We start from the raw sequence: 25,320 nt of genomic DNA, 5'->3' as shown, positions 1-25,320 counted from the left end.
ATCATCACTCTGCAAATTATTTTTACCATATAAAATACCAAAAAGAAAAGAAATATCTTAGAGAATTAAACATTTGTTAAATCTAAAAAGATGAATCTTTCTTCATGATAAAGTTAAGTGTCTCTTGATTCAACATGTGCCCAGTAACTACTGATTGTCTGATACTTTAAGAAGCCCAAGAACAGAAGAAAGAAAATACCTATGGACTGAGGTTTATTAATCTATTTAACAAGCTCAGAATTTAGATTCAAGCGGTAGCTCCTCATCTCTTCTCTCCGTCAGGCTAGAAATCTCGAGATTCAACTTGTCAGTCTCAACCTGTCTCCAAAATGCCTGAACTTTGCCACTGACGATCTCTCCTTTAGCTTAACTTGTTTTCTGTCCAAGTCACAGCTCTGCGAATGCTGTGTTTAACAGAGCTGTGTTTAATGTTTAAATCATGGTGGTTTCCCATTTACAGTAGGATATAGCTATAATCCTTTGAATGACATTAGAAGCCCTTTGCAATCTTGTTCCAACTCCCTGCCCTTTTCTGGTATCTCTCTATACCACAGCCTCAACTCTGGAGTCTTTAAGTAGCATGTGAATATGCCATGCCTTTGTCCATGCCACTCCTTTCCCCACGATGACCTTCCTTCTGCTTCCGTACTCCAGGTTTCCACTCAGCCATCAAGGTTCTGTTTGAACAGCACATCTTTGCATGCGTGTGCTGTCGACATATCTGCTTTACCTCCAATGCAGGCAGCTCAGTCTTTGCGTCCTGATATCCAGCACCATGAGTTCGGCAGACATTTGTGGTGCTCAATACTTATTTACTAGCTTTTATTGCTGAATTTTGTAGGCTGGATTAGCTCCGTGTTTCATTCAATTTAAAGAAACTTGCCATAGTCTCTGCCGTGTGGGCAAAGTGTAAATGTACGTCCTGTAGGAGAAACTCCAACTTCTTTCTGCTTCTCCAATCTCATTGTCAATCATGGAAACATCTGATACCAACTAATATTTACACAGTGCTTATAGATAAGTATCACGCTAGTACTTGGCACATCTTATTTGATTTTTTTCAATAAGCCAATGAGATTGGGATTGTGATTATTCTCACTGTGGCAGATGAAGAAATCGAGGTTTAGAGAGGTCTCACAGCTGACAAACAAACAAAAAACCAAAAACAACAACAACAAAAAACACAGGTAGGCTATGCCCTTGGCCCACTTCTCTTAAGCCAGGTTTCAACTAAATTGAGGTCATACTAAGAGACTAGCCACGGTCTTAGCTTTAATGGATTGATAGGTCACACTTAGAGGGACGGGGGAAGTGGTTACAGTTACCAATGGAGTCCTGAGACTCATCAAGGTCTTCTTCTAGAATTTATCCAGAGTGGAGGAGCAAATGAGGCCACAAGATAAAGACCCTGGCCTTCCCCATCTCTAACCCTCCCACGAATCCCCATTGCCTTCAGCAGGAGGCCTGCACTCATGGAACTAAATTTCAGACCCCAGGACTTAGCATTCTGCCTTTTGAGTGTCCTATTCTACTTTATTTGCTGAAACAACGGAGCAAGTGCAATTAGCATAGGGTGGTTAGCTGTGTTTCATTTGCAAGGATAATGCATTATTTTAAAAATAATAAGGCAATTTATTTAAACCTACTTTTTCCTTCTCAATTTTCACAGCAGCAAGTGATAAAAAAAATGGAGAAAATTACCCCAACAGAAATATTTATGAGTAAATAGCTCGAAGAAATGGTGAGGATGCTACTATCTGAATCATTCTGGTCCCACCCACCAAAACAAAGCAAGATAATATTCCTGACAGCATGATTGAATTGTGTGTAATTACTGCCAATGTTCTAAACATGATGATAATGAGAAAAGTATTAGCATTAAATCAGAAAGGCCTAAAAACATTTATTTTCCTAACAGTATGACTACTACCTCTATCTTTCATTGAAGGCACTGGAGGAAATGCTATCCTTTATTACCATTGTTCTTTTCTGGCAGCTTGATTTGATATCATCATTTTCACAGATTTCTTTAGTATGTTTCTGGAGATGCATGCTACGTGACAATATTTTAATGTGGGTCATTTTGACCAAATACATAGTTCTCTTTGGGCTTGCAGCTACACATCCAAATTCGTTGCCTAGATGGCATAGGATGTTCTCCCTAACATTCTTCAGTTTTCTTCTCTGACATATTCAAGGACTCTTGAATATCTCATAGCAAGTAAATGCACATAAATCTAAGACTAAGTCCTTATGTAACACTTACCATGGAAAGAAAGAAAGAAATTCTCTCCATTTTTACATTTGGCCTAAAAATTTGGGCATTATAAAGTTTCAGAAAATGCCTTACCAGCTGAAAATACAAAACAAATTACATTCACAGCCCTAATATCTTGTATTGTATGTACATTTTCACGGGCAGGCTATCACTTTTCCTAGATTATCTGGAAGATAATAGATAATAAGGTAAAGGCAAATTCAAACAAAGACAGAAAAGTGCTCAGCTCAAACCCCTTAAAAAGACTAATGATACTTTCTCAATGCAAATGTTAAGATTGCTTTTTATGAGTCTATTTTGGAAACTATTTCCATTAAAAAAGAAAAAAAAAACCCTGACCAATAGCTACTCTGAGTAGTTGCAAATTGTGACTGTGTTCAGAAAGCTGGCAGATTCCAGCAGATGAATTTCAGTCTAGCAGCCAAGATGATCAACTAAATAAAACATTTATCAAACGTTAGAGACCTTTATCTGATTTTATTTTGTAGTGCAGCCAGACATAGTTTAAAAACATAGACAGAGATGCCAGAAATGAGGGGCTAAGTATGGCTATAGAAAATAATAAAACAGTGCCCCAAATGAACGTAATTTCATTTACTGGAATATATGGCTCTTATTTTCTGCAAACATTTCCCCAAACACTTAAGCAAGAGGCACAGATACTCCTGTCCATCCTATTCACCCAGTGGACCAAGGCACTATTTCTTAAAGCAGTTCCTGCAGAAGGTAAACATAAAGTGAAAAAATTAGATTACCAGATGATTGCACAAGGGTAAGACTAAGCTTTCAACTATAATAAAGTAACTTCCTCTGTTTATATATCCATGCCAGAATGTGGATCCTGCAGAATGTTCTGAGATAATACAAACTTAAGGAACACAGGTCATCCACTCATCCACCCTGATAACCTGACAGATCTTTATCCAGTGCCTATTATTTATCTGGTGCTATATTTGGCAATGGGAATAGAGAGATAGAACAGAAATCCAAGGTCCCTTTCTTCCAGAAGCGTATGTTCTGGTAGGGTTTTCCGAACAAGTAAATGGATGAGCTTGTAATGGAAAACGCACATGTCTTGGGGAAACTTGATATCTATTAATGTGGAGCTTAAGATATGGAAGGGGAAGAAATGGCCAGTTCACCTGCTTTCAAGCCAGTGTGAATCACACTGTCTTCCTCACATCCTTCCCACCTTTCATCTCTCAACAGATATTTCTTTGAGCATCTCTCATGTGCTAGGTACTGGCAATAGGTCATGGGCAAGCCAAACATCATCCCACAAATTGCATGTTTGAGCATTGACTATGGTGAGTGCAGGCAGATAGGCCATAGACTTTCAAGAATAGTGGCTGCCAATCCTTGGAGCAGGAGAGGAGCAGATTAGATGAGTGCACCTGCCTCAGATGGCTCCATGTGAGACATCCTGGGAGGGGAGGAGGGTGGGAAGAAGAAAGGATAACAACCAAAGTGACAACATAGTAAGGATCATTTCTCCACTGCCCTATGTGACTATCCTCAGTTACAAGCCTTGTTACAAAGTGAATCTGTAAAAGGTAGGGAAGATGATTATGTACGCAGATTCATAGAAAATTCCCAGTGCCTGCCACCTCCCCACTCATCTTGCATCATCTGTCTCTCCCTTGGTTAAACACTTCCTGCTGGGGTCCTCCTTGGTAGATGCACTTAAGAAAGGAAATTGACTAAATGGAAAATAAAGATGAAAAATTGTTATTGTGTCAACTTAGCTCGTGTCACCCAATGGGATTCCAGAGTATCCACTCCCAACAAGCCAGGAAACACACGTTTGCTTTGTCCCTCATTCAGGTGAGAGCCAGAGGTGCTGGTGAGCTGTGTGTGTGTGTGTGTGTGTGTGTGTGGTTTCTGCAGCTCCTGCTCTTGAAGGAGTTTGCGACAGAACTGGAATCACTATATTCATTGTTCCAACACGCAATTTGAGATACTGCGAATGAAGACAGGAGACAAGGTAATAAACCTTAAAATCAACTTGAATCATCTCAAAGTCCACAGGGTCCCAAATGGGATACTTTCTTAAATGAATGCCGCAAAAGTCTGTATTAAATGTTTTTTCTGCCCAGCTGGCTGAGAAGTAGACTTTAAAACCACACCTAAGACAGGCCTTCTCAGAAGGTCTTCAGAAATAATAATAATAATAAAATCTCACAAACCTGCTGAAGAAAGTATCGCATCCATGTGAATCCTACAAAAAGTGCCAAGTCTCAGTGAGAGGAAAACATTGCAAACTCTGGGAAACTCCATTGGACATCTGATGTGCAAGTTTTTTACCCTCAAAGACAAGAACTTGGAATCACGTTCCACCTCCTCAGCAAACATGCTGAAGTGAAGCTTATCACAGCACAAGGAACTAGCCAAGGCTTGCCTAAATTTAGGGACATTGCTTTCCTTTGGATTGCACTGATGTTGCCTGGATCAGCAATGAACTCTGGAAACCCTCACAGAAGAGTGACACTCTTTATTCATTTTCATTGATTTTCCAATTTCAGTTAAATTGAGTTGATCTTTTTTGGGGGGCTGTTGATGTTTTGTCACTAGAAATGCTTAATTCAACTTCCATAATTACATACTTGTTACAACTTAATGAAAGCCCAAATGAAAAGATCATGAGCTGGAAACATATTTGTCCCCTAAAATAAACTTTAAAAATGGGATAATTTACTACATTATCACTTTGATTTATAAATAGAGACTTATAAAATATTTTCTCCCAGAACAAAGAGAAGCTGAAATGGAGAAATCACCATGCTTCATCTTTTTCTTGTGAAAGGATCTTGTGAGAAGCTTTGGGAGCATTAAGGATTATAGGAAAGCTGGCATGTGTGTGTGCACCTGCACACACGTGTCGAGTGGGGAATAGAGAGCCTTGGGAAGTCATCACTGGCCTCCAAAAGAAGAAAATATGTCAGTCATAAAAATAGGGAGCATTGGCCGGGCGCAGTGGCTCATCCCTGTAATCCCAGCACACTGGGAGGCCGAGGTGGGCAGATCACCTAAGGTCAGGAGTTTGGGACAAGCCTGACCAATATGGTGAAACCCCATCTCTACTAAAAATATAAAAATTAGCCAGGTGTGGTGGCAGGCGCCTGTAGTCCCAGCTACTCAGGAGGCTGAGACAGGAGAATTGCTTCAACCTGGGAAGTGGAGGTTGCAGTGAGCTGAGATCGTGCCACTACACTCCAACCTGGGTGACAGAGCAAGACTCTGTCTCATAAAATAAAATAAAATAAAATAAAATAAAATAAAATAAAATAAAAAAATAAAAAAATAGGGAGGGTTGGAAAGAGAATGGGAGATGAAATGAATATAATGGACTCATTACTTTTTCTACTTCCCTATTCTTTAACTAGAAACAATTACATTTTCCAAAGGACAATCAGAGTTTCAATGCAAATTTCTCTCTCTCTCCCTTTCAATAATTACCTATTTCTAGCTTCTGTTTCTCATAGCTTATGTAACATCTTAGTTTTATTTCCAACTCTTTTTCCTTTTTTTCCCTCTATGCCAACAAACATATAATTAGGATTTTTAGAAGTACTTCAACCATGCTAGGCAGTAGAAATATAAACATGCATATGATCACAGTCTCTGTTGTCAAGAAACATACAGTCTAGGCCATTGTTGCCCAGTAGAACCTTCTGGGGTGATGGAAGTGTTCTAGGTCTGCACTGTCTAGTACAATAGCCACCAACCACATATGACTGCTGAGCACTTGAGATGTGTCTGTGACTGTGAAGCTGATTTTTACATCTTGATTTCAATTAATATACTTCAAAATTGCAATAACCCCATGTGACTAGTGGTTACTCTACTGGACAATTCAGGTCTAGACCAAGAGAAAGAGAATCTTCTTCAGAGACAAATGACAACCTAATTAGCACATGCCAACTGCTATATGATGGCTACAGGCAAGAGTAGTCAGAGATGGGAGGAAGAACAAGACTGTGGAAGAATCAGGTGGATGAGGACAGCTTCTTAGAAGGGGTTGATGTAATCCAGAATCTCTTGAGAAACTATAGCACATAAGAGAGGAGAAAGCAGAGGAAACAACATTCCGAACCATGGATTTATTGCATCAAAAACAATGAGGGGGAAATGCACAGAGCCCCCGAGGGAAGCCCAGAAGTTACGTGGAGCAGATGGTTCTTACAGAAGGTCAAGGACAACTCCAAGGCCCCACGCCTGTGGAATGATGTCAGGAGCAGGGAATTCCAGAATGGGAGCAGGTTTAGGGTAGATGGAGAATGAAGGATGGGTAGGAATCCACGAGTTGGTTTAAGGATGCTGTGTTTGGAGGGCCGCGAGGGTCTTCTACTTAAAGTAGCTTATGGTAAGCTACAGGGTGGACCTGAAACTCAGGAAAGGGCAGGACCAGAGGGGCCCATGCAGGTGGAAACGTAATCGAGGTGGGAGCACATGTCCCATCTGAAGGGGACAGCAGACCCTGGATCCACTGGAGCATCACACCTCACACCACCGATAGTGCACATGTGGAAAGTGGACCTGATGTCTCCAGGATTTCTGATGTCCAGAAAAACTGGAAATTGGCATTTTTAAAACAGAAACGTGAAATCTAAATATTTTGATATGACAACTAATTCTAAAAGCTGTAAAACACTGCAGGAAAAACGAAAGAGCAGGCATGTGGACTGACTGGTCCAGGGGTCACCTGTTTGTGACATGTGACCCAGGAGACGGGGGAGATTTCATGGAGAAAGCCTAAAGGGATGAGAACAGAGATGGAAGAAGAGAGGGGTTCAAGGGGGAATGCAGGATGCCTGCAGCAAAGGGTTGGAGAAAGGAGTCATGGCCATTTGACTCTGCAACAAGGACAGCCTCTGTGATCTTGGATGAAGCCACCTCTCCTTCCTTCCCCTCCTTCCCTTGTCCTTCCCTCTCCCTTCTAGCATTAAAGCAGGGGCCAGAGGCAGAGTCTAGAATCACCAGGGCCTAGAGAATAAGTGGCTGTTGAGGAAATAGGCATCAGGATGAGTGAATACAAACAGTTCTAGGCGCTTTAGCCTTTTAGAGCACGTGTTTTCTTGGGTCACATAATATCCCATTTCCCTTTATAGATTTTCCCCACCAAAACATGGTAAACACCTCATTTCTGCCTTTACAGTATTAAAAAAACCATTGACTGGAGCCCCACATCATCCCTTGCATGAAAGCCACATTCTATTCTCGTGAAAAAGAAAGTGTATTCTTTTCAGCTCACCTCTCGGTCCAGCAGTGCAGGTGACACAACAGTGACAATGTCTCCTTTCTCAGGATCGATGTAGAACATGTTGGGAGATGGCTTGTCAGGCGTCTGCTGACGGATATTATACCGCAGGAGGGCATTATCGGTGGCTGGGTCATCTGCATCAAAGGCTGTCATCCGCATCACTGTGGTGCCTACCGGGGCAAGACAGAAAGGCACGGAATGGTTATCAAGGGGTCAACAACGGCCAGAGCCCCTTCCCCACCTGGGCAATAGCAGTGCAGCAGTGTGCCAATCACTTTCCAAATTAAAAAAGAAAAGTATTTCCCAAGCTTTGCTGTGTTTCAGCTTTTCTTCCTCCTTTCCCTCTCTGTTTCATTCCATGAAAAGACCTGAAATAAAGAAAAAAACATCTTTGCTGTTCAGCAGAGTGACCGCTTAATTTTTCCCTCTGGTGATACACTGTTTATTTTCAGGGGCTTTCATTCCACTGTGGATGTGGCTTTGTGACAGGGACATTCATTTTTTTTTTCTTTTTTTTAGACAGAGTCTCGCTCTGTCACCCAAGCCGGAGTGCAGTGGCGTGATCTTGGCTTACTGCAACCTCCGCCTCCCAGGTTCAAGTGATTCTCCTGCCTCAGCCTCCTAAGTAGCTGGGATTACAGTTGTGTGTCATCATGTCCAGTTAATTTTTGTATTTTTGGTATAAATTGGGTTTAACCATTTTAGCCAGGCTTGTCTTGAACTCCTGACCTCAGGTGATCCACCTGCCTCGGCCTCCAAGGGTGCTGGGATTACAAGATTCCATCTAGCCATAGCCTTCATTTTTAAAGCTCTGATTCAATGCCAACTCCATGTGCCTGGGCTGCGTGTTGGGGAAACAGGAGTACAAAGAGGCATGCTCCTGAGTGTGCAGGAGCTCAGAAATTAGTAGAAGAGATAAATATATAACAAACAATAAGACTTATCAGGCACACTGAGAGAGGGCATTATGAATACAGAGATGAACAACCTCATCTAGTCTGGGGTTTGCACAAAGGTGTCTGATGAGGACCCGTAAGAAGAGAGTAGGCAGGAACAAGTAGAAGGGACCTCAGAGCAAAAAGGCATTCCAGTTAAAGAGAATGAGAGCAAACACTAATGTGTACCTACTATGTAGCAGCCGTGTTATTTTAGGGACTTCCAATATAAAATGAGGGTAACACTGTTGGGTTCACTCACAAACAAGCAAGAGTCATACAAATAGGACCTGATTCTATAACAAGCACGTGGAGTGTTTGATTATGTCAATGATTGATAAGGGTGTCAGATAATGGGTCTTCCTCCCATGCAGCTGATATAAAGGGAAACTGGTATATCCATTGTCAAGGACCATTGGGCAGCAAAGAGTAAAAACAATGCCTTTACCTCCTTCGCATCTACTTTCAGAAACAACTGCACATGTCCACAAGGGATCTGTGCAAAGAAATTTCTAGCTGAATTATCTGTCAAGGTGAAAAATTTGGAAACAGCCTAGCTGTTCATCAACAGGGGAATTGCTAAAATGATAGTATTCTCACACTGAGATATTTTGCAACAGCTTAAAAAGATTGTAGATCTAATGGGTTCTAATGTGGGAAACTCTTCAAGATACATTATTTAGTAAAAATGTCAGGTTGAAGAATGTTTGGGGTTCAGCACCAGAAGAGAACATTCCTGGCCCATGCAGCCCCCTTGCCTTTGGATGGCAGCTGGAACAACATGGCTCTGTTTCCCATTGACCTTGTCATGGAATCAGTGTTCTCAAACAGTGGTCTAGGTAGCAACTTGAAGTATACAGAAACTGATGTGAAATGTGACACGTTTTAACTTTCCTTACCCACAGGGTGATAGTGATATCATTTTTGTGAACTTGCTTACACACAGAACATGCCACAATACTTTATTCACATGTTTTACAGGTACAGTTTATAAGTGCATAGAACAAGTCTATAAGGAGAACTTCTCCCTGGTAATGGTGGTTAAATCTGGAGAAGAAGAGAGGGGATTGGGATTTGGCATGGTCATCGGGAAAGATGTTGGCCTCATCTATAACACTTTGTTTATTTTTACAAGGTGAATGTATTGCTTTGGCAATTAAAATTTAATTTACAAGGAGCATAATTATAAGCACCAACAAAAACATGCCTGCTGGTTTTGATGATTGACAATAGCAGTTGTATTGCTATCACATTTGGATTAGGGAATCCTGCCTAACCATAACTTTTTATCCCAATATACTCTTCTACAAATATAAGGCCCATCTTCTGATTTTGAATCTGTCTGGACTCACGAAGTGTGACCTAACCGGAAGAGATCAAAGCCGCAGATGTATATTCAACAAAGCAGCAGGAATAGTCATACAAAGAAAACACTGAAGCCTAAAGGAAAGATAGAATTCATCTGGTTTTACCACCACCCAGAATTCCTTTCCCTTCCATAGCAATGCTTCTCTAATCATCAAAGCCAGTTTTTTTTCCCTCACCACTGGAATCAGATTAACAGCCATTAGGCCTGAATGATCAGATAAACAAGGAAGATCTGGCCACCCTCAAGGTTGGATTGATTTGTTAAGCAGTCTCAACTATTTTCACCAATGGTGCCATCCAGCCACATGCTTCAAGGTGCACTTCCTATCCACCTTGCTTCTTTGCCCTGTGAGATGGTCTCAGGGCAAGCTTCAAGGTTCAGCGTCAGAAAAGAACATTCTTGGCCCATGCAGCCCCCTTGTCTCTGGAAGACAGCAGGAACAACATGACTCTGTCTCCCATTGACATGCTACAGAATCTGTTATCCAGCAGTGGTCTAGGCAGCCACTCACAGTCTATGGAAACTGATGTGAAATGTGACACATATTAAACTTCCTGATCTAGGCAAACTTGAGAATATCCCCATCAGAAATCAGAGGCAGATTTCAGGCCTGCGATCTTACCCAGGGACATGCTGAAGGGAGCTCCGTGTGGCCAAAGACATAGGAGGAGGCCTTAACCCCATCAATTCCACACCAGTCTCCAGTTAAGTACACTTGATCCAGGGCCTTGCACTTAGTTAATGTCTAATGAATGCTCGATTGATTAGATTTGTGCCCTATTTAATCTGCCTTTAATTGAAGTCATAGAGGGTATAAAAATGAAGTCATCATGGCAACTGACATACGCATTAAAATGATTAGAGCAAGAAAGAAAAAAAGACCTCTCAGGTTGATGAGTCTTTAGGTTTCATCAGGAAATTCACTGAGGATATCTTTTTGTTTACAGGTTTGATAACGTGATGTAACACAAAATGATCCTGGAATATTCCCAAGCATACACAGAAAATGGTTTTTATTTTAATGGATTGTTAGGGAACAGATGAACTCGGTCTTAAGCCCCGTGTTTGTCTTCACCCAGACACGAATGCATCACTGGATTTACTCTGGAGGAAATCGCGCCTCTGAGGGAACCGCACTGTGCCTGAGTTATATAAATAGGTTTGCGGCATTGAAGACAACGACTCTGAGGTGACATATCTGGGTTCAAGTCTTTTCAAGCTGCGTGACCGTGGCCACATTATTCATCTCTCTCTGAGCCTCAGTTTCCCCGTTTTCAACATTCCCCTTTGGTTGTGAGGATTTCATGGAATGACTTGTTTTCAGAACTTGGTACAGTGCCTAGTACATTAGTGTTCAGAGAAGAAGCCTTGTATTATCAAACTCTGTCCTGGGTTCTGAGCCAATTATGGCAGGGCAGGCAAAGGCCTCAAATACAGGAGACTAGGATTAAGTTGTCCAAAGAATGTGGGACAAAGGGTTGCAGGACAGCCCTCTCTCTCACCTGGTCCCTTCTCCCACCCTGCCCATGGTCTTAGTGTGCAGATCTGGGTTTCTACTGTGGATATCACAACCACCCTCAACACACACACACGTGCACACACACATTCTGTAGTCTACACCATGTCTCCACGTGGTCCTCTAGTCGGCCTCTAAGACCAGGCTTTACTTTGAACCCCAACCTATCTGCTGAGTGCAATGCTTGGCTCTCGCCAGTACCTCCCCTGGAGGCTGGATCATGGTTTCCTTACTTCTGTGTTCTGCAAAGGCTGGATAAACCTCCTAAACCAGCATTCCCTAAATTGGTTCCGAGGAACTCTGGCTCCACAGATTCAGTCGAGAAACAGATTTGGGAAATACGTGGCTAACACCGCAAAGCAAGGTTTCCCCAGAGGACTTTTCAGTGCCTCTATTAAGCACGCTTACAGCCTCAATCTCCAAGAGAGGGTGGACTCTGCGGCACTCACCAAACTTTGCTGTTGATGGAACCTCTTTATTTCAGAACTGTCTATCTTTTTGTGATGGGCCACATGGTCCTAGATGTGAGCTCTTGGAGGGTACAGACTGTTTTGTTCATTTTGTAAGCCCAGTGTCTGACACGCGGTAGGCCCTCATCAGTGTTCTTTGAGTTGAATTGCCTTCTTGCCATTCACTGTAGTGTTGCCTCATTCCACACTGACCAGAGCCACCAGTACCTTGTCTTCAAAGAAGAATGAACAACTGAGCAACTTGCCTGGAGATTTTTCACGACTGCCTCTGAGCTCCCTGTTCAATGCGCCTTGGAGGTCCTTGCTGGAATGGGATTCCTGGGTCACACACCAATGCTATGCCCAGGGCTGACATGCAGCAGGTGGGCCTCAGTGCACCTGCTCCAATTGCCTGTGGGTGACGCCTGTGCCTCTCCTCTTATGCAGTCCCACACACTGGACTCCATGTCCACCACTTTGTTTTCACCAGCCCATGCAGCTTCCTATCCGGGCTTGTCTTGTGTTTCCAGACAGCAGAGAAAGGGTAATTATATGATAGACATGCACTGGGGCTTCCACACAGTACATTTCTGTCTCTTCCCCCGTCACAATACTCTCCTGAGTGTCAAAATAAATTATAATCACCCTGTCACTCCCTGAGCCAGATGAACTAGCAGCAGCTCCTCCAAAGGGGGAAAAAAACATCCCAGGTTGCAGGTTGAAAGTCTCAAGTTGGGCCGTCATTTTCTTTTGTCGAAGGACACGGCCGCCAGCCTGACAGGCTGATTAACAAGTGTGATCGCTTCCTTGTGGCCAGGTAGCCCCTTCCTCCTGACTGCAGCTCTCTGATTAAAGCAAGTGCCGCCTGGTTTCTTGACCTTGAAAGCCAGCTTTGAAGTTTTGCTTTCCTGTGACTTCAAGCACGGCCAAGCCCTTGAGAAAGGAGAGTGCAAATCTGACAGTGACGGGGGATTTTCATCCGGCCATGAGGATGGGGATGCTCCAAAAGACAGTGACAAAATTATTCTGTTCTTAACATTTCTTTGACTCCATCCCTAAACATTTCCTTTGCCTGATCAAAAAGTGTCAGGCTCGTTTTTTACAAAATGCTATTCCTATCAGCGAATCATGTATTGAGACATAGACATTCAGATCTATATTCAGCACTGGATTTCTGATAGCACAGTTAGGGCAACAGTGTGCTTTCCAGGGAGAAGTGTGATGTTAAAGCAAACATGAGCAGAGATGGCAGATGTCACCAGGTGAACCTCTTTGATGTGACAAAATGGCACATCATTGTCAAGCATCAAACTCACCAGAGGAGGCAGTGAGTTCTAATTCCACTCAAACGATGCTTTCTGTGACCGAATGATCTAATAGTTGTGCTTCAAAAGGAGAATGTGGTCATGGATCCTGCACTGCACAACGTTACTTGTGTGTTTGCCCCTGTGTCAGAAGACAAGCCTTAGACCAGCAGCAGCTTAGGGTTCTTAGCCAGGTGAGACAGATGTAGAAGCTGCTATTTTAAATTCTAGCATTTTGGGGAATATCTAGTTGGAATGATTCTCATTGGAAACTAAATTTCCATTGAAGATTCTTTAGTTTGAAGGGGTTTTGGGCCTCCTGGTTCCAAATGAGAACCAGATAGTTCTCCCAGGACTGAGGGGATTCCAGGACACTCCTGGGCAAACCAGAATGAGGTGGTCACCCTGCAGGCCAAGTTTTGCTTTCAGATGTAGACACGTCTCTTGGTCATGAGCAGCAGACTGTCAATGTGAGAATTGTTGCAAATGTGACCGTAGTGCCTGGGACACAGCCTACAGCCATTCACTCAACTGACCACCCCAAACACACCAATCTAAAATTGTTTCCTGACCAAGCAGGTGGACATGAGCCAGTTCTCTCCAAACCGTCCTCAGTAACAAAGAAAGAGACCCTGGTGTGCAAAACCAAAGCAGAACCAAGCCAGTGGCCTGGCTGAGGACCTGGGCTATCTAGTTTTAAAATCCGGCCTCACCTGCTGGGCTTCTCTGCGCAGTTAAGCCCCAACTTTTGTTGTTGTTGTTTGAGACAGGGTCTCCCTCTGTCACCTAGGTTGGAGCGCAGTGGTATGATCACAGCTCACTGCAGCCCTGACCTCCCAGGCTCAAGTGATCCTCCCACCTCAGCCTCCCAATTAGCCGGGACTATAGGTGTGCACCACTACGCCTGGCTAATTTTTGTAGAGATGGGGTTTTGTCATGTTGCCTGGGCTGGTTTTGAACCCCTGGAGTCAAGCAATCTGCCCACGTTGTCCTCCCAAAGTGCTGGGATTACAGATGTGAGCCATCACGCCCCACCTCAAATTTTCATTGACAAAATGGCTCCCCTCTCATGGGTTGTTGGAGGCATTGAGTGAATCAATGCTCTCTCAGCCTCTTGTATTTCCATTAACACCTTCCCCCAAGAATATTTTCAGACATTTATTCTACTTGACACCCTCTCACTCCATCACAAAATGTTAATTCTATAGAATACCGTGTATCTATTTATGTGCTATGGCCCCTTGCAGGGCACAAGCCATTGTAATATCTAATACATCTAATGTGATAAACCCCTCTCTCCTAATGACCAACTTTCTCTTGCTTAGAAGTAATATTACCCCCTTTGAGAATGCACAAATTAATCTATATAAAGTCCAATGCCAGGATGATGGTAAGTAATGGAGAAATGTAAGTTTTTTTTTTTTTTTTTTTTTTTTTTTTTGGAGACGGAGTCTCACTCAGCCCACCAGGCTGGAGTGCAGTGGTGCAATCTCGGCTCAATGCAAGCTCCGCCTCCCGGGTTCATGCCATTCTCCTGCCTCAGCCTCCTGAGTAGCTGGGACTACAGGCGTCTGCCACTACGCCTGGCTAATTTTTTTGTATTTTTGGTAGAGACGGGGTTTCACCATGTTAGCCAGGATGGTCTCTATCTCCTGAACTCGTGATCTGCCCGTCTTGGCCTTCCAAAGTGCTGGGATTACAGGTGTGAACCACCGCGCCCAGCCGAGAAATGTAAGTTTGTTATTTTTATTGACTCTCACAATTTAGAACTCAGTTCTGTGAGGACCCACTGCTGAGGGCAATTATGACGAGGGAAATGGCTTGTGGGACCCAACCACTTCGGGTTTAAGACATACTGCTTCTCGGACTCACTCTCAGGATCTATAGAAGCAGGAGTTACTTAAAATCTCGTTAGGAAACAATTCCTTTCTTCCCTTAGACAAGCCTAGATACTTCTGTTGAGTGCACACATGCATGCATCCCCTTCCTCTGGTCTTGTGGACATTCTTGAGTAGACAGCAACTGATAGGGAAACTGTCGAATGACTAGTTGATGAAAGATAACCAACCAACCTGATAGGGATCCAGAGGCAGCCCACGTTTGGCAGGGCATGCGTTCCTGGAAAGCTACCCATGTGATGAGTTGTAAATAATGTCTCATTTTCCCACTGGCTTACATTTGGACTGGCTTTATTTTCATTTGAGGGGATGTCCAATTGGAAGCCACTGCTCATCATTCAGCTTTTTCTTTTTTTCTTTTTTTTTTTTTCTCACCTTCAAAAGACTCTACTGGCCAGCCAGGTGGGAAGTTGGCTCTCAGTTCTGGGTGTGAAGACTGTTAAAGAAATCCCTGCCCCTGTACTCTGAGGGTAGGAGGATGGAACTGCAGAGTGGCAGAGAAAAGAGGTGATTCCAGCCCAATTTTGGGGAAAAGAGAAGAGGGAAGCAGGCTTAGGCCTAAGGCAAGGTCTGGGAGATTTGGCTTTGTAACCCTTACTCCTTTGGCGGCCCTTCCCTGGGTTGCCCAGTTATCCAGGGGTTGTTATTCACCAGCACAAAGACCCCTCCCACATTTTCATATGGTGGTCCAGCTGTGCATTTGATCCAGAAAGTGCTTGATAATGTGAGTTTTGATGAAGATGCTAATGACCTTTGGTCAGTCCTCTGACAGGAGCCTAGTTCCACTGGCCTTGAAGGTGGGACTCTCTGTGGTCAGACTGGGAGCTGGGTCAGGAGTGAGAAGCTCACCTACTCACCCAGTGCCCATACAGGTAGCTTCACGTGAGTAAAGTGCTCTCAAGGCAATCGGGAGAGGTGGGGTTGGTGGCAAACTGGAGTGTGTGCCTCCTGCCTCAGGCGGCAGCTGCCTTTTAGCTCAAAGGAATTACTGCATGTCTGAAATACAAGTCTGGACTAGCCAGATCTTGTTTTTTTTTTTTTTTTTTTTGAGACGGAGTCTCGCTCTATTGCCCAGGCTGGAGTGCAGTGGCGTGATCTCGGCTCACTGCAAGCTCCGCCTCTTGGGTACATGCCATTCTCCTGCCTCAAGCAGCTGGGACTTCAGGCACCCGCCACCACGCCTGGCTAATTTTTTATATTTTTAGGAGAGATGGGGTTTCACCATGTTAGCCAGGATGGTCTCGATATCCTGACCTCGTGATCCACCCGACTCGGCCTCCCAAAGTGCTGGGATTACAGGTATGAGCCACCGCGTCCAGCCATCTTTTGATTTTTTAAGAAAAGGTGGGAATTTGGATTTTTAGACACTAGTTCAAATTTAAAAAATAAAAGATCACTGAGTGGGACTAGAAGGCCAAACAGAAGAGGTTATGGCAAGCTTCAGTCTGAGGCCCACCAGTTTTTGACCTTGGCTGTTGGTAGAGCCATTCTTTCCCCCAAAGGCATGAATTAAATGTTGTTGATGAGTACTCCAGCGATAGATTACAACTTTAAAAAATGGTGCATCCATGGGAAACATTTTGCCCTTCTTCCTCCCACCTCCCTGTTTGGAAAAGGAAAATTCATCATCTGTCCAAGAATGATCTGGCTCAGAGAGATCTCACCCTGTGGGAGAACAGCACTGACTAAACGGGCACGAGATATATATACTCCTGATACAGGTTTGAGGTGAGGAAGGGCAATCCCATAGGAACACAACTCTGCTCTTTAAAATGAGAATGCCTTAAATTTTGGGACAGTTGCTGACTTCATTTAAAAGCAGTCCTAAGTGTCTCCATGCAGCTGAAATTACCACAGGCTTGAATTGAAATGCAACAGGCTTCGCTTCTCCTCTCCACTTTGCTTTGCCTCCCTGGAGCTAGTTGGTTTTTTAAGTACAAATTGACAGTCAAATATGTAATAAGTTATGACAAGTTGAGCAATGACTGTCTCCATCTGTTTTCAAAGGTTGTTTATTTTTATACTGATAAAGAGAGGATGGCAACAGGACCACCTTTTGATTATTTCGGGTTTTCATTTGCTGCAGTTCAACCTCCAGTGTCTGCCCTTCTTTCTGGTGAGCTATTCTTTAATGAAGCTGAAGAACTGTTTATGACATATTAGGTGACATATGGCCAAAACTGGGGTCCCCCATCATGATTCATTTTACTGTCCTAATTTCTTCATTTCATCCAGACTTCGACAGTAATATTTTTCTTACACCCCTTAAAAATTCCACTTAATCTTTTTATCTACCATTCCCATGAAGTTCTTTTTGAAAGACATAGGATACTCTATGCTGAATTAAATGATGTTGCCTGAAAACACTTCAAAAAATCAATTTTAAGTGGAAACTTTATCTTTAATATTCCAAACTAATAATAAAAATAGTCTTTATATTGAATTAGCCTGAAGTAGTTGTAACTCTCCAATATATTTTTCCATAAACCCTTAAAAACAACAAAAGAACACTGTGTGGTTTTTTTTGTTTGTTTAACCAATTTAAGAGTTTTTTTTGAGACAGTCTCTCTTTGTCACTGGAGTGCAGGCTGGAGTGCAGTGGCGTGATCTGGGCTCACTGCAACCTCTGTCCCCCAGGTTCAAGTGATTCTCATGCCTCAGCCTTCCGAGTAGCTTGGATTGCAGGCATGCGCCACCACGCCTTGCTAATTTTTGTATTTTTAGTAGAGATATGGTTTTACCATGTTGGCCAGGCTGGTCTCAAACTCCTGACCTCGAGTGATCTGCCCACCTTGGCCTCTCAAAGTGCTGGGATTACAGGTGTGAGCCACTGCGCCCAGCCAATTTAAGAGATTTTTAAATGGCAAGTCTAGTCCTTTTTACAGCAGTGGTTTTCAATGAGGGGTATTTTAGCCCCTCTAGGGAACATTTTGGCAATGCCTGGGGATACTTTTGGTTGTTACAACTGGGGCAGGGGGTGTGATATTGGCATCTAGTGGGTAGAGATCAAGGATGCTGCTCTACATCTGACAAATATGAAAATGTTCAAAGGCACCAGAATAATGCTTTGCATGTATTAAGAGTCTAGTAAACATTTGCCAAATGCACAAGTGAATAAATACATGAATAAGTGAATAAATAAAAGATGAGTTTTTATCATTTTTCTTCGTTTACAGCTTAAGGTAAGATAAAGCTGGAGTAGGAAGCAGGTAAATAATTGATACTTAACTGACACTAAATATTAATGAACTCCTGGGTTAATTCTGAACAATGGGCTTATTGTCGCTATCATTTATATCTATTTAAGGGCAAAGGCGCAGCAATTTGCTCTTTAAAAACACAGACCATAGGCCAGGCATGGTGGCTCATGCCTGTAATCCCATCACTTTGGGAGGCCGAGGTGGGTGGATCACCCAAGGTCAGGAGTCCAAGACCAACCTGGCCAACATGGTGAAACCCTTTCTCTACTAAAAATGCAAACAAATTTAGCCAGACGTGGTGGCATGTCCCTGTAATCCTAGTTACTGGGGAGGCTGAGGTGTGAGAACTGCTTGAACACGGGAGGCGGAGGCTGCAGGGAGCCGAGATCACACCACTGCACTCCAGCCTGGGTGACAGAGAGAGACCCTGTCTCAAAAACAGTAACAACAACAACAAAAACCACATAGACTATATTAGGCTAGGCTAGAATGAGATAACAGTCCAACCCTATCATTTCAGTGGCTTAGCACATAAAGTTAATTTCTCACTCAAATTCAGTCCACTTTGGGGGTTCACTTCAAGGGGCAGATCCTCTCTCCAAGTGGCGGCTTAGAGATCCAGATCCTTGCATCTTATAGCCAGGCCACCTTGAACATGCAGCTTCCTGACTGCTGCAGGAGGGGCAGAGAGTTGCAAACTCACATGCTGACTCATTGAACGCTTCAGTCAGAAATGACACACAGCACTCTTGCCTGCACTTCAGCGGCCAGACCTGGTGTCTAAGGCAAGCTCAAGAGCAGGTGGACTTCATGAACGTGTGACCTGCACAGTTGCACAGAACCCCTTGCTCAGACAGTCCCTGTGCTGGGTTTAGTGCTCTGTTGTCACCCTCTTGACATTCTTAATTGTTGTTGAACAAGGGACCCTGAGTTTTCATTTTACAATGGGCTCTGCAAATCACGCAGCCAGTCGTGGTCAAGAGCCAGGAGCCAGATGGCGGAAGGCCTGGGAAACACAGGGGGTCACCTGGACACTCAGTGTCTCGGCCTCAGTGCCTATACTCAGCTGCGCAGGCAACAATGCACATGCCTTCCTTTTCATCATTATGGCCCCAGAACTGCACCGGCTCACTGAACTCTTGGCTCCTCCAGCGGTTGTTTCCCTATGGGGTGAGAAGCAAGATGTACCTGGGCAGAAGTCAAACAGTCACTGCTCTAGGCTTGGACCTTCTCTGGGAGTGCCTTCTCCAGCCCTAAACTCTGGGTTCCCTGTTCTGGGAGATCTGTGCTGGCTTCACAGTTTATTCCTCGGGCTCCCAGCTCTTGACCTTGCTTTGGACACCAGAGAACTGCGATTTTCTTGGCTTCTGCTTTAATTTGCTGAATTCTAAGCTACATCCTCCTTTTTAATGAAATACTTGTGCTAAATTTCCCCCACCCCCTTGTTTTTTCTGGTGGGACCCACCAGATGTGGGCCATACATGAGAATGAGGTTGAGCAAACATGGCCTGGGGGTAAGCCTTGCAACCCTGGCTGCTCATTGAAGATATTTTAAAATTCTCTTGATGTCTGAGACTCTCCCCCAGAGATTTTTATTCTACTGGCCTGGTGTGGGGCCTTGAGAGTGGAATCCTTGGAATGATAGAAGCTGAACAGATGGAGACTCTGGCACCTTACTTACTGGCTACATGATCTGAGCAACATACACAACCTTACAGAGGCTCAATTTCCGTACCTGTAAAATGGGCTGACACCTATGACTGTGTAAAGTTGGCTTAAAGATGCAGGTAAAATATAGGGGGCACTGAGGAGGAGACGTTTGCAGTAATTCCATGGAGGAGGAGATACATGTGTGGACTGTGCCCCAGAAATAGTTCTTGTAATAGCCCTGCCAGGGTAATTAGATCATCTCTATTTTAAAAGAAAGAGACTCAGGCTCAGGGAAGTCAAATAACCACTCCATCATCACTACTGGCAAGTGGCTGAGTATGGGCTCAGAGGGACACACAAAAGCATATTCCTGAATGAATACAAAAGTTGGTGCAGGAGTGATGGGGAGCTAACCTTTATGAGGGTTCGTACCATAGCAGATGACTCAAGGCATTGCAAGCATTTAATCATCCCACAAACCCTATGAGGCAGGTGTCATTAGCCCATTTTATGGAGAGGGAAGCTGAGGCCCAGGGAGGTAAAGCCACTTGCCCATCACCTCAGTTATCTAGCTGGTAAGTGGCTGAGATGAGAGGCAAACCCAGGAAGTGTGGTTTATTCTCCCAACTTCCCTACTCAACTCCACACAGCTCATGTCAGGTATTTCAATTACATTTTGCAGGTAGGAAAATTTTCCAGAATTCTCCCTATAGAGTGGCTACTGAGCACCTTGCCCTGCATTACAGCTTGTCTGGGGCATCTTTAAGCTAGGTCCGGAAGCCCAAGGGACATAGAGGACCTATATCCTTGAGTTGTAGTGCAGGACAGATGATGGATGACTCCAGAACCACACCTGTTAGGTAAGTGACCTGGCTGAAGTTCCAGGTATGATCAACAAGGATCTCCAGGAGGTTTCAGGGTGCTGGTGACTACTGCAGTTACAACATACAAATGAGCCAGGATAGTGAAATACCACACAATTCAGACTCCGTGTTCAACGGGAAGAAAGTGCTGGCAAATTGCTAGTAAAGCTGTAATGTTGCTGATTGTGCAAACATGTGTTCTCCAACTTGATAAGTAAATACATATTGGGTAACATGGTGATGTTGCAAGCTGTTGTTTCATGGCTGGGAAGTCGGCTGCCTGTGATTGATGCGAGCAATGAAAGTATGTATAAAATAACACTGAATTAGAAGGAGTTGCTTTATGAGTCTATGGAAATGGATCTTTTATGAAGAATAAAACTTGATGAAGGATCTCTATCAGGGTCACACAAAACTGAAATTAAATGTGCTGGGATTGAGATCTAAGAGGGGGCCTTCTGGACTGTCTGGGCTCACAGCCTGGGGTAGCTTCTCCCAGGCCACCTGTGCCCCCATGGAACTGGAGAGTCATTTCCATTTGGCAGGATTCATTTCTCTCCACCGTGGATGTCAGAACTGACAGATGTATTACCTCTTCCAAGCCATCAGGCCACCACTCAAGGGATAACTTAGATCCATAAAACTTAACAATGCACATTTGATTCACCCTTGTATCCTCTGAATGAAACAGGGCCAGCCACACAGTAGGTGCTCAACAAATATTTAAGGAGCAAAAGGAGATTCGATCCAGTAGCTTCTGGCACACTCTGTATGAATACTCTGTTTCATTTGTGGTTTTAAATGGTCTTCCCCATGTGTTCATTTCTACCCTACAATAATACTGCTTTTCCAGATTGCAATGTTCTTCTCTTAGAAACAACCTGGCAGAAGAGAGACCAAAGGCACCTGCTCTCCACGCCGCAAGGGCCAATGGACAGGACTTAAGAGAGCTGCACTAGATGCTTCCTCGGATCTGGGTTGTGAGTCCCGCCCCTGAGTGGCGGTGCCCCGACTCCACTGCCTCTGCTACAAGCCAGCTCCTGGGGCCGACCTCAGGGCTCCAGAGTCATCATGGCTCCTGCTCTCCCCAGTCTCACATCTCCAGCCTCTTGTTAGGGGAGAGATCTATTCATAATTCCCCTTTGTTAAAGAAAGTCTGGGTTGGTTTTCATTGGTTGCAACCACAGGGCACCGTCTAACATAAATCCCCACTGGCCTCCCATCCAGACTCACAATACTCAGACGGTTAGCAGCATGCCCACAGGAGACAGAGTCCCCAGTTTCAGTCCCAGCTCTGCCACTGAACAGCTGCTCCACTCTGGACAACCGTGAGCCTGAGGTTTAACGATGGTAAGTGGGGACAGTAATGGTTTTCACCTGATGCGGCTGGTGCATGGATTAAGTGAGTGACTACATGTAACATTCAGCCCAGGACGCTGTGTTCTCTGAGAATATTGTTGTTATCAAAAGATGGGAGAGGCATGGCCCAGAAGCACCACTTTTGATAAAGAAGCAGAAGAGAAGTCTTGAATGAAAGCAAGGTTAGTGTGAAATGATATTCTTTAAAACCAAAGTAACCTTAGGTTGTCTAAATAGAAGTAGATTTGTACAAGGGAGACAATCACCATTTTAACTCAATATTAAGCCCCAACAATATCCCAAGGTCTCCCCCATGTGCTTGATGAGACTCAAGAGATAATTAAAATATGACTCTTCCTTGCAAGTTGCTGAGAGCCTGGCTAAGAAGCTGGGTATTTAGGCACTGCTCGGGTGAGCATATGGTGTAGTAGTGGTTTAGAGCCCAGGTTCCAAGATCAAATCCTGCCTGCTTCAAACCCTGCCTTCAGTTTACTCACTGGGGAGGCTGGGCACATGGGGCAGCCTCTCTGAGCTGCAAAAGTCGCTTCACAGTTACAAAGGCAGGCATAAAAGTGTGGTTAGAAAGGCCAGGCGCGGTGGCTCACGCCTGTAATCCCAGCACTTTGGGAGGCCGAGGCGGGTGGATCACGAGGTCAGAAGTTCAAGACCAGCCTGGCCAAGATGGTAAAACCCTATCTGTACTAAAAATACAAAAAATTGGCCAGGCGCCGTGGCAGGCACCTGTAGTCCTAGCTACTCAGGAGGCTGAGGAAGGAGAATCATTCGAACCCGGAGGGTGGAGGTTGCAGTGAGCTGAGATCATACCACTGCACTCCAGCCTGGGTGACAGAGTAAAACTCCATCTCAAAAAAAAAAAAAAAAGGGTGGTTAGAAAAATAATGGTCCCAAACATTCCTATATCCTAATCCCCAACAACTGTGAATATCTTACCATGTTATCTTACAGGGTAAAAGAAACTTAGTCAATGTCATTAAAGATCTTGAGATGAGGGGCTTATCCTAGATTATATGCGTGGGCCCAACAAGGTCCTTGTAAGAGAGACACATGGGAGTCAGAGAAGGAGATGTGAACAGGGAAGCAGAAGTCAAAGAAAGAGATCTGGAGACGCCACACTGCTGGCTTTGAAGACCAAGGAAGGCGTCAGGAGCCAAGGAGTGCAGGTGACCCTAGAAGCTGGAAAAATCAAGAAAGTGGCTTCTCCCCTGGAGCCTCTGGAAGGAACCAGCCTTGCCTACACCTTGACTTTAACCCATTGAGACCGATTTTGGACTTCTGACCCAAGTGTAAAAAGATAAATTTGCACATTTTAAACCATAAATATGTAGCAATTCATCACAGCCACAAAAGGAAGCTCATACTAGTGGTGTCTATTTTATTGGGTATCTGTGATGGGCAAATGAGAGGCAGAGGACATGCAGCTCTGGGCTAGGCGTGTTATCTGCTGAGCCTGTGGTTGTGGTGGCTGCTATTATCATTTGGAGCAGCAGAAGGGGTAGAAGAATCAGATTCTCCCTCCTACCAATGAGTAGGGTGGACATATTACACTCTTTCAGAGGTGGCAACTTTGAGGCAGTGAATCATCCTTGAGCATTGCTGGAATGTTATGCTCTATTATAAGAGGAATCTAGGCTAAAATGAAGAATTTCAGAAAGGACAAAGCTAAAGGAAAAAACCAAGATCAAATTATAAGCTTCCACTATGGCCTATGCAAAGGGATGGCCAGAAGAGCTACCTTTTGATAGCCAAAGGGATGATGCCATGAGCAAGAAGCAGCAGAGATTGGCTGGGTGTGGTGCTCACACCTGTAATCCCAGCACTTTGGGAGACTGAGGCGGAAGGATTGTTTGAGCTCAGGAGTTCGAGACTAGCCTGGGCAACATGGTGAGACACCTTTCTCTAAAAAAAGCAAAAATCTAAAACAAACACACAGAAAAACACCAGCAGCAGAGGGTTCTGGAGGTGGGAAGTAGAGGGATAGGTGAATGTCAAAGTGAGAGTGTGCACACAGGTGTATGTGTGTGCAGGGGCTTTGATTCACTCCAACTAAGAGCCCAGGAGAGCTGCACAGATCTGAAGCAGGATATCTTGTACTGTAATAGTTGCCTGTTACAAGTATCACCCAGAGACTATGGCCAAGTAAAAGAAATTTATGAAAACTGCAGAAACAAAGGTGACACTCTCTAAGGGTCTCTTAAAAGTCTCCCAGCCTGTAGGGGTTTGGAGAAACTGCAGCAGCCTCCTCCATGTGTAATGCGCACATTGTATTTTGTACTATCCAAGAATCTCATACATTTCAAATATGAGATGTGCTGATGGATCAGTCCCATCCCCCACCGCAGGAAAGAAGAAATCCTGCCTACGTGTTGCAAACAATGCATTTTATTCAACCCCAGTCTTTATGGGGGCCTATCTTGCGGCAGGCTCTGTGCTAGGGCTGTGGATGCCAGACTGAAAAGGCCTCATGTGGACCTTCCACTGGCCACATTTTGCTGGGAGACAGAGATGCTTACACACAGAATTTTCTTGCAGCATGAAGATGCAATAGACAAAAACCCATGATCAAGGTTGCCCTGAAAGCATCTGGTATCAGGGCATTGTGGCTCACTGTGGATGTAAGGTGACTCTTGAATAGCTTTAGTTATTCCCTGCTGAGATATAGGGTGGGGCCAGCCTCAATATGTTTTTCCTGTATGAATGACTGTGGAAGGCCTGCTCGACCCCCGACCTATTTGATTAATACTTAGCACTGAAGCCTCTAAAATATTTTCTTCCTCAGGATAACTTGCCCATTCACTGAGCACAAAGAAGTATTAGGGCCTGAAAAACAGCAACACTGGCCATCTTCGAATTCTCCCTTCTGCTATGAAACTGGACACACTGAAGATTTTTAAGAGTTGGTAACTTTCAGGCTCTATTTGCAAGTCAAGCTGAAAAAACACTGAGTTGAAAAGCCCTTAGCAGCTGCCACTTGAACTGCTATCTTCCACAGCCTTGAACTTTCTGCTTCTGCTGAATTCCACCTCCTGGAAACACACCTGGCCCAGCAAAACTAAAAAGTATTGCCATCTAAAAGTCCGACCTCAGCAAAGAAAAGACATACCAGGGAAAACCGTAGAGTCCTGTGCACCTGTTCTGCAGCCTATACAACTCGCTTTAGCAATGGTGGGCAGTCAGAAACCCACGGGCAATGGAAGAAAGGAATCAGCTGGCATCCAAAG

At 44.1% G+C, this 25,320-nt stretch overlaps 1 protein-coding gene across 2 annotated transcripts in view; it reads right to left on the bottom strand.

The window, feature by feature from the left end:
* Nucleotides 1-25,320, bottom strand: part of CDH13 (cadherin 13) — a 1,164,519-nt gene that overhangs the window by 296,987 nt on the left and 842,212 nt on the right. For both annotated transcript variants that reach the window (XM_016930253.3, XM_016930251.3), the window contains one exon: nt 7,530-7,708. In XM_016930253.3, coding sequence (XP_016785742.2) covers nt 7,530-7,708 — 179 coding nt within the window. The remainder of the gene's footprint in view (nt 1-7,529; nt 7,709-25,320) is intronic.

This window comes from Pan troglodytes, chromosome 18 (assembly GCF_028858775.2).
Source record: "Pan troglodytes isolate AG18354 chromosome 18, NHGRI_mPanTro3-v2.0_pri, whole genome shotgun sequence".
NCBI lineage: Eukaryota > Metazoa > Chordata > Mammalia > Primates > Hominidae > Pan > Pan troglodytes.
The sequence above is the reverse complement of the archived record's forward strand: the minus strand, read 5'-3'. Positions and strand labels throughout refer to the sequence as shown.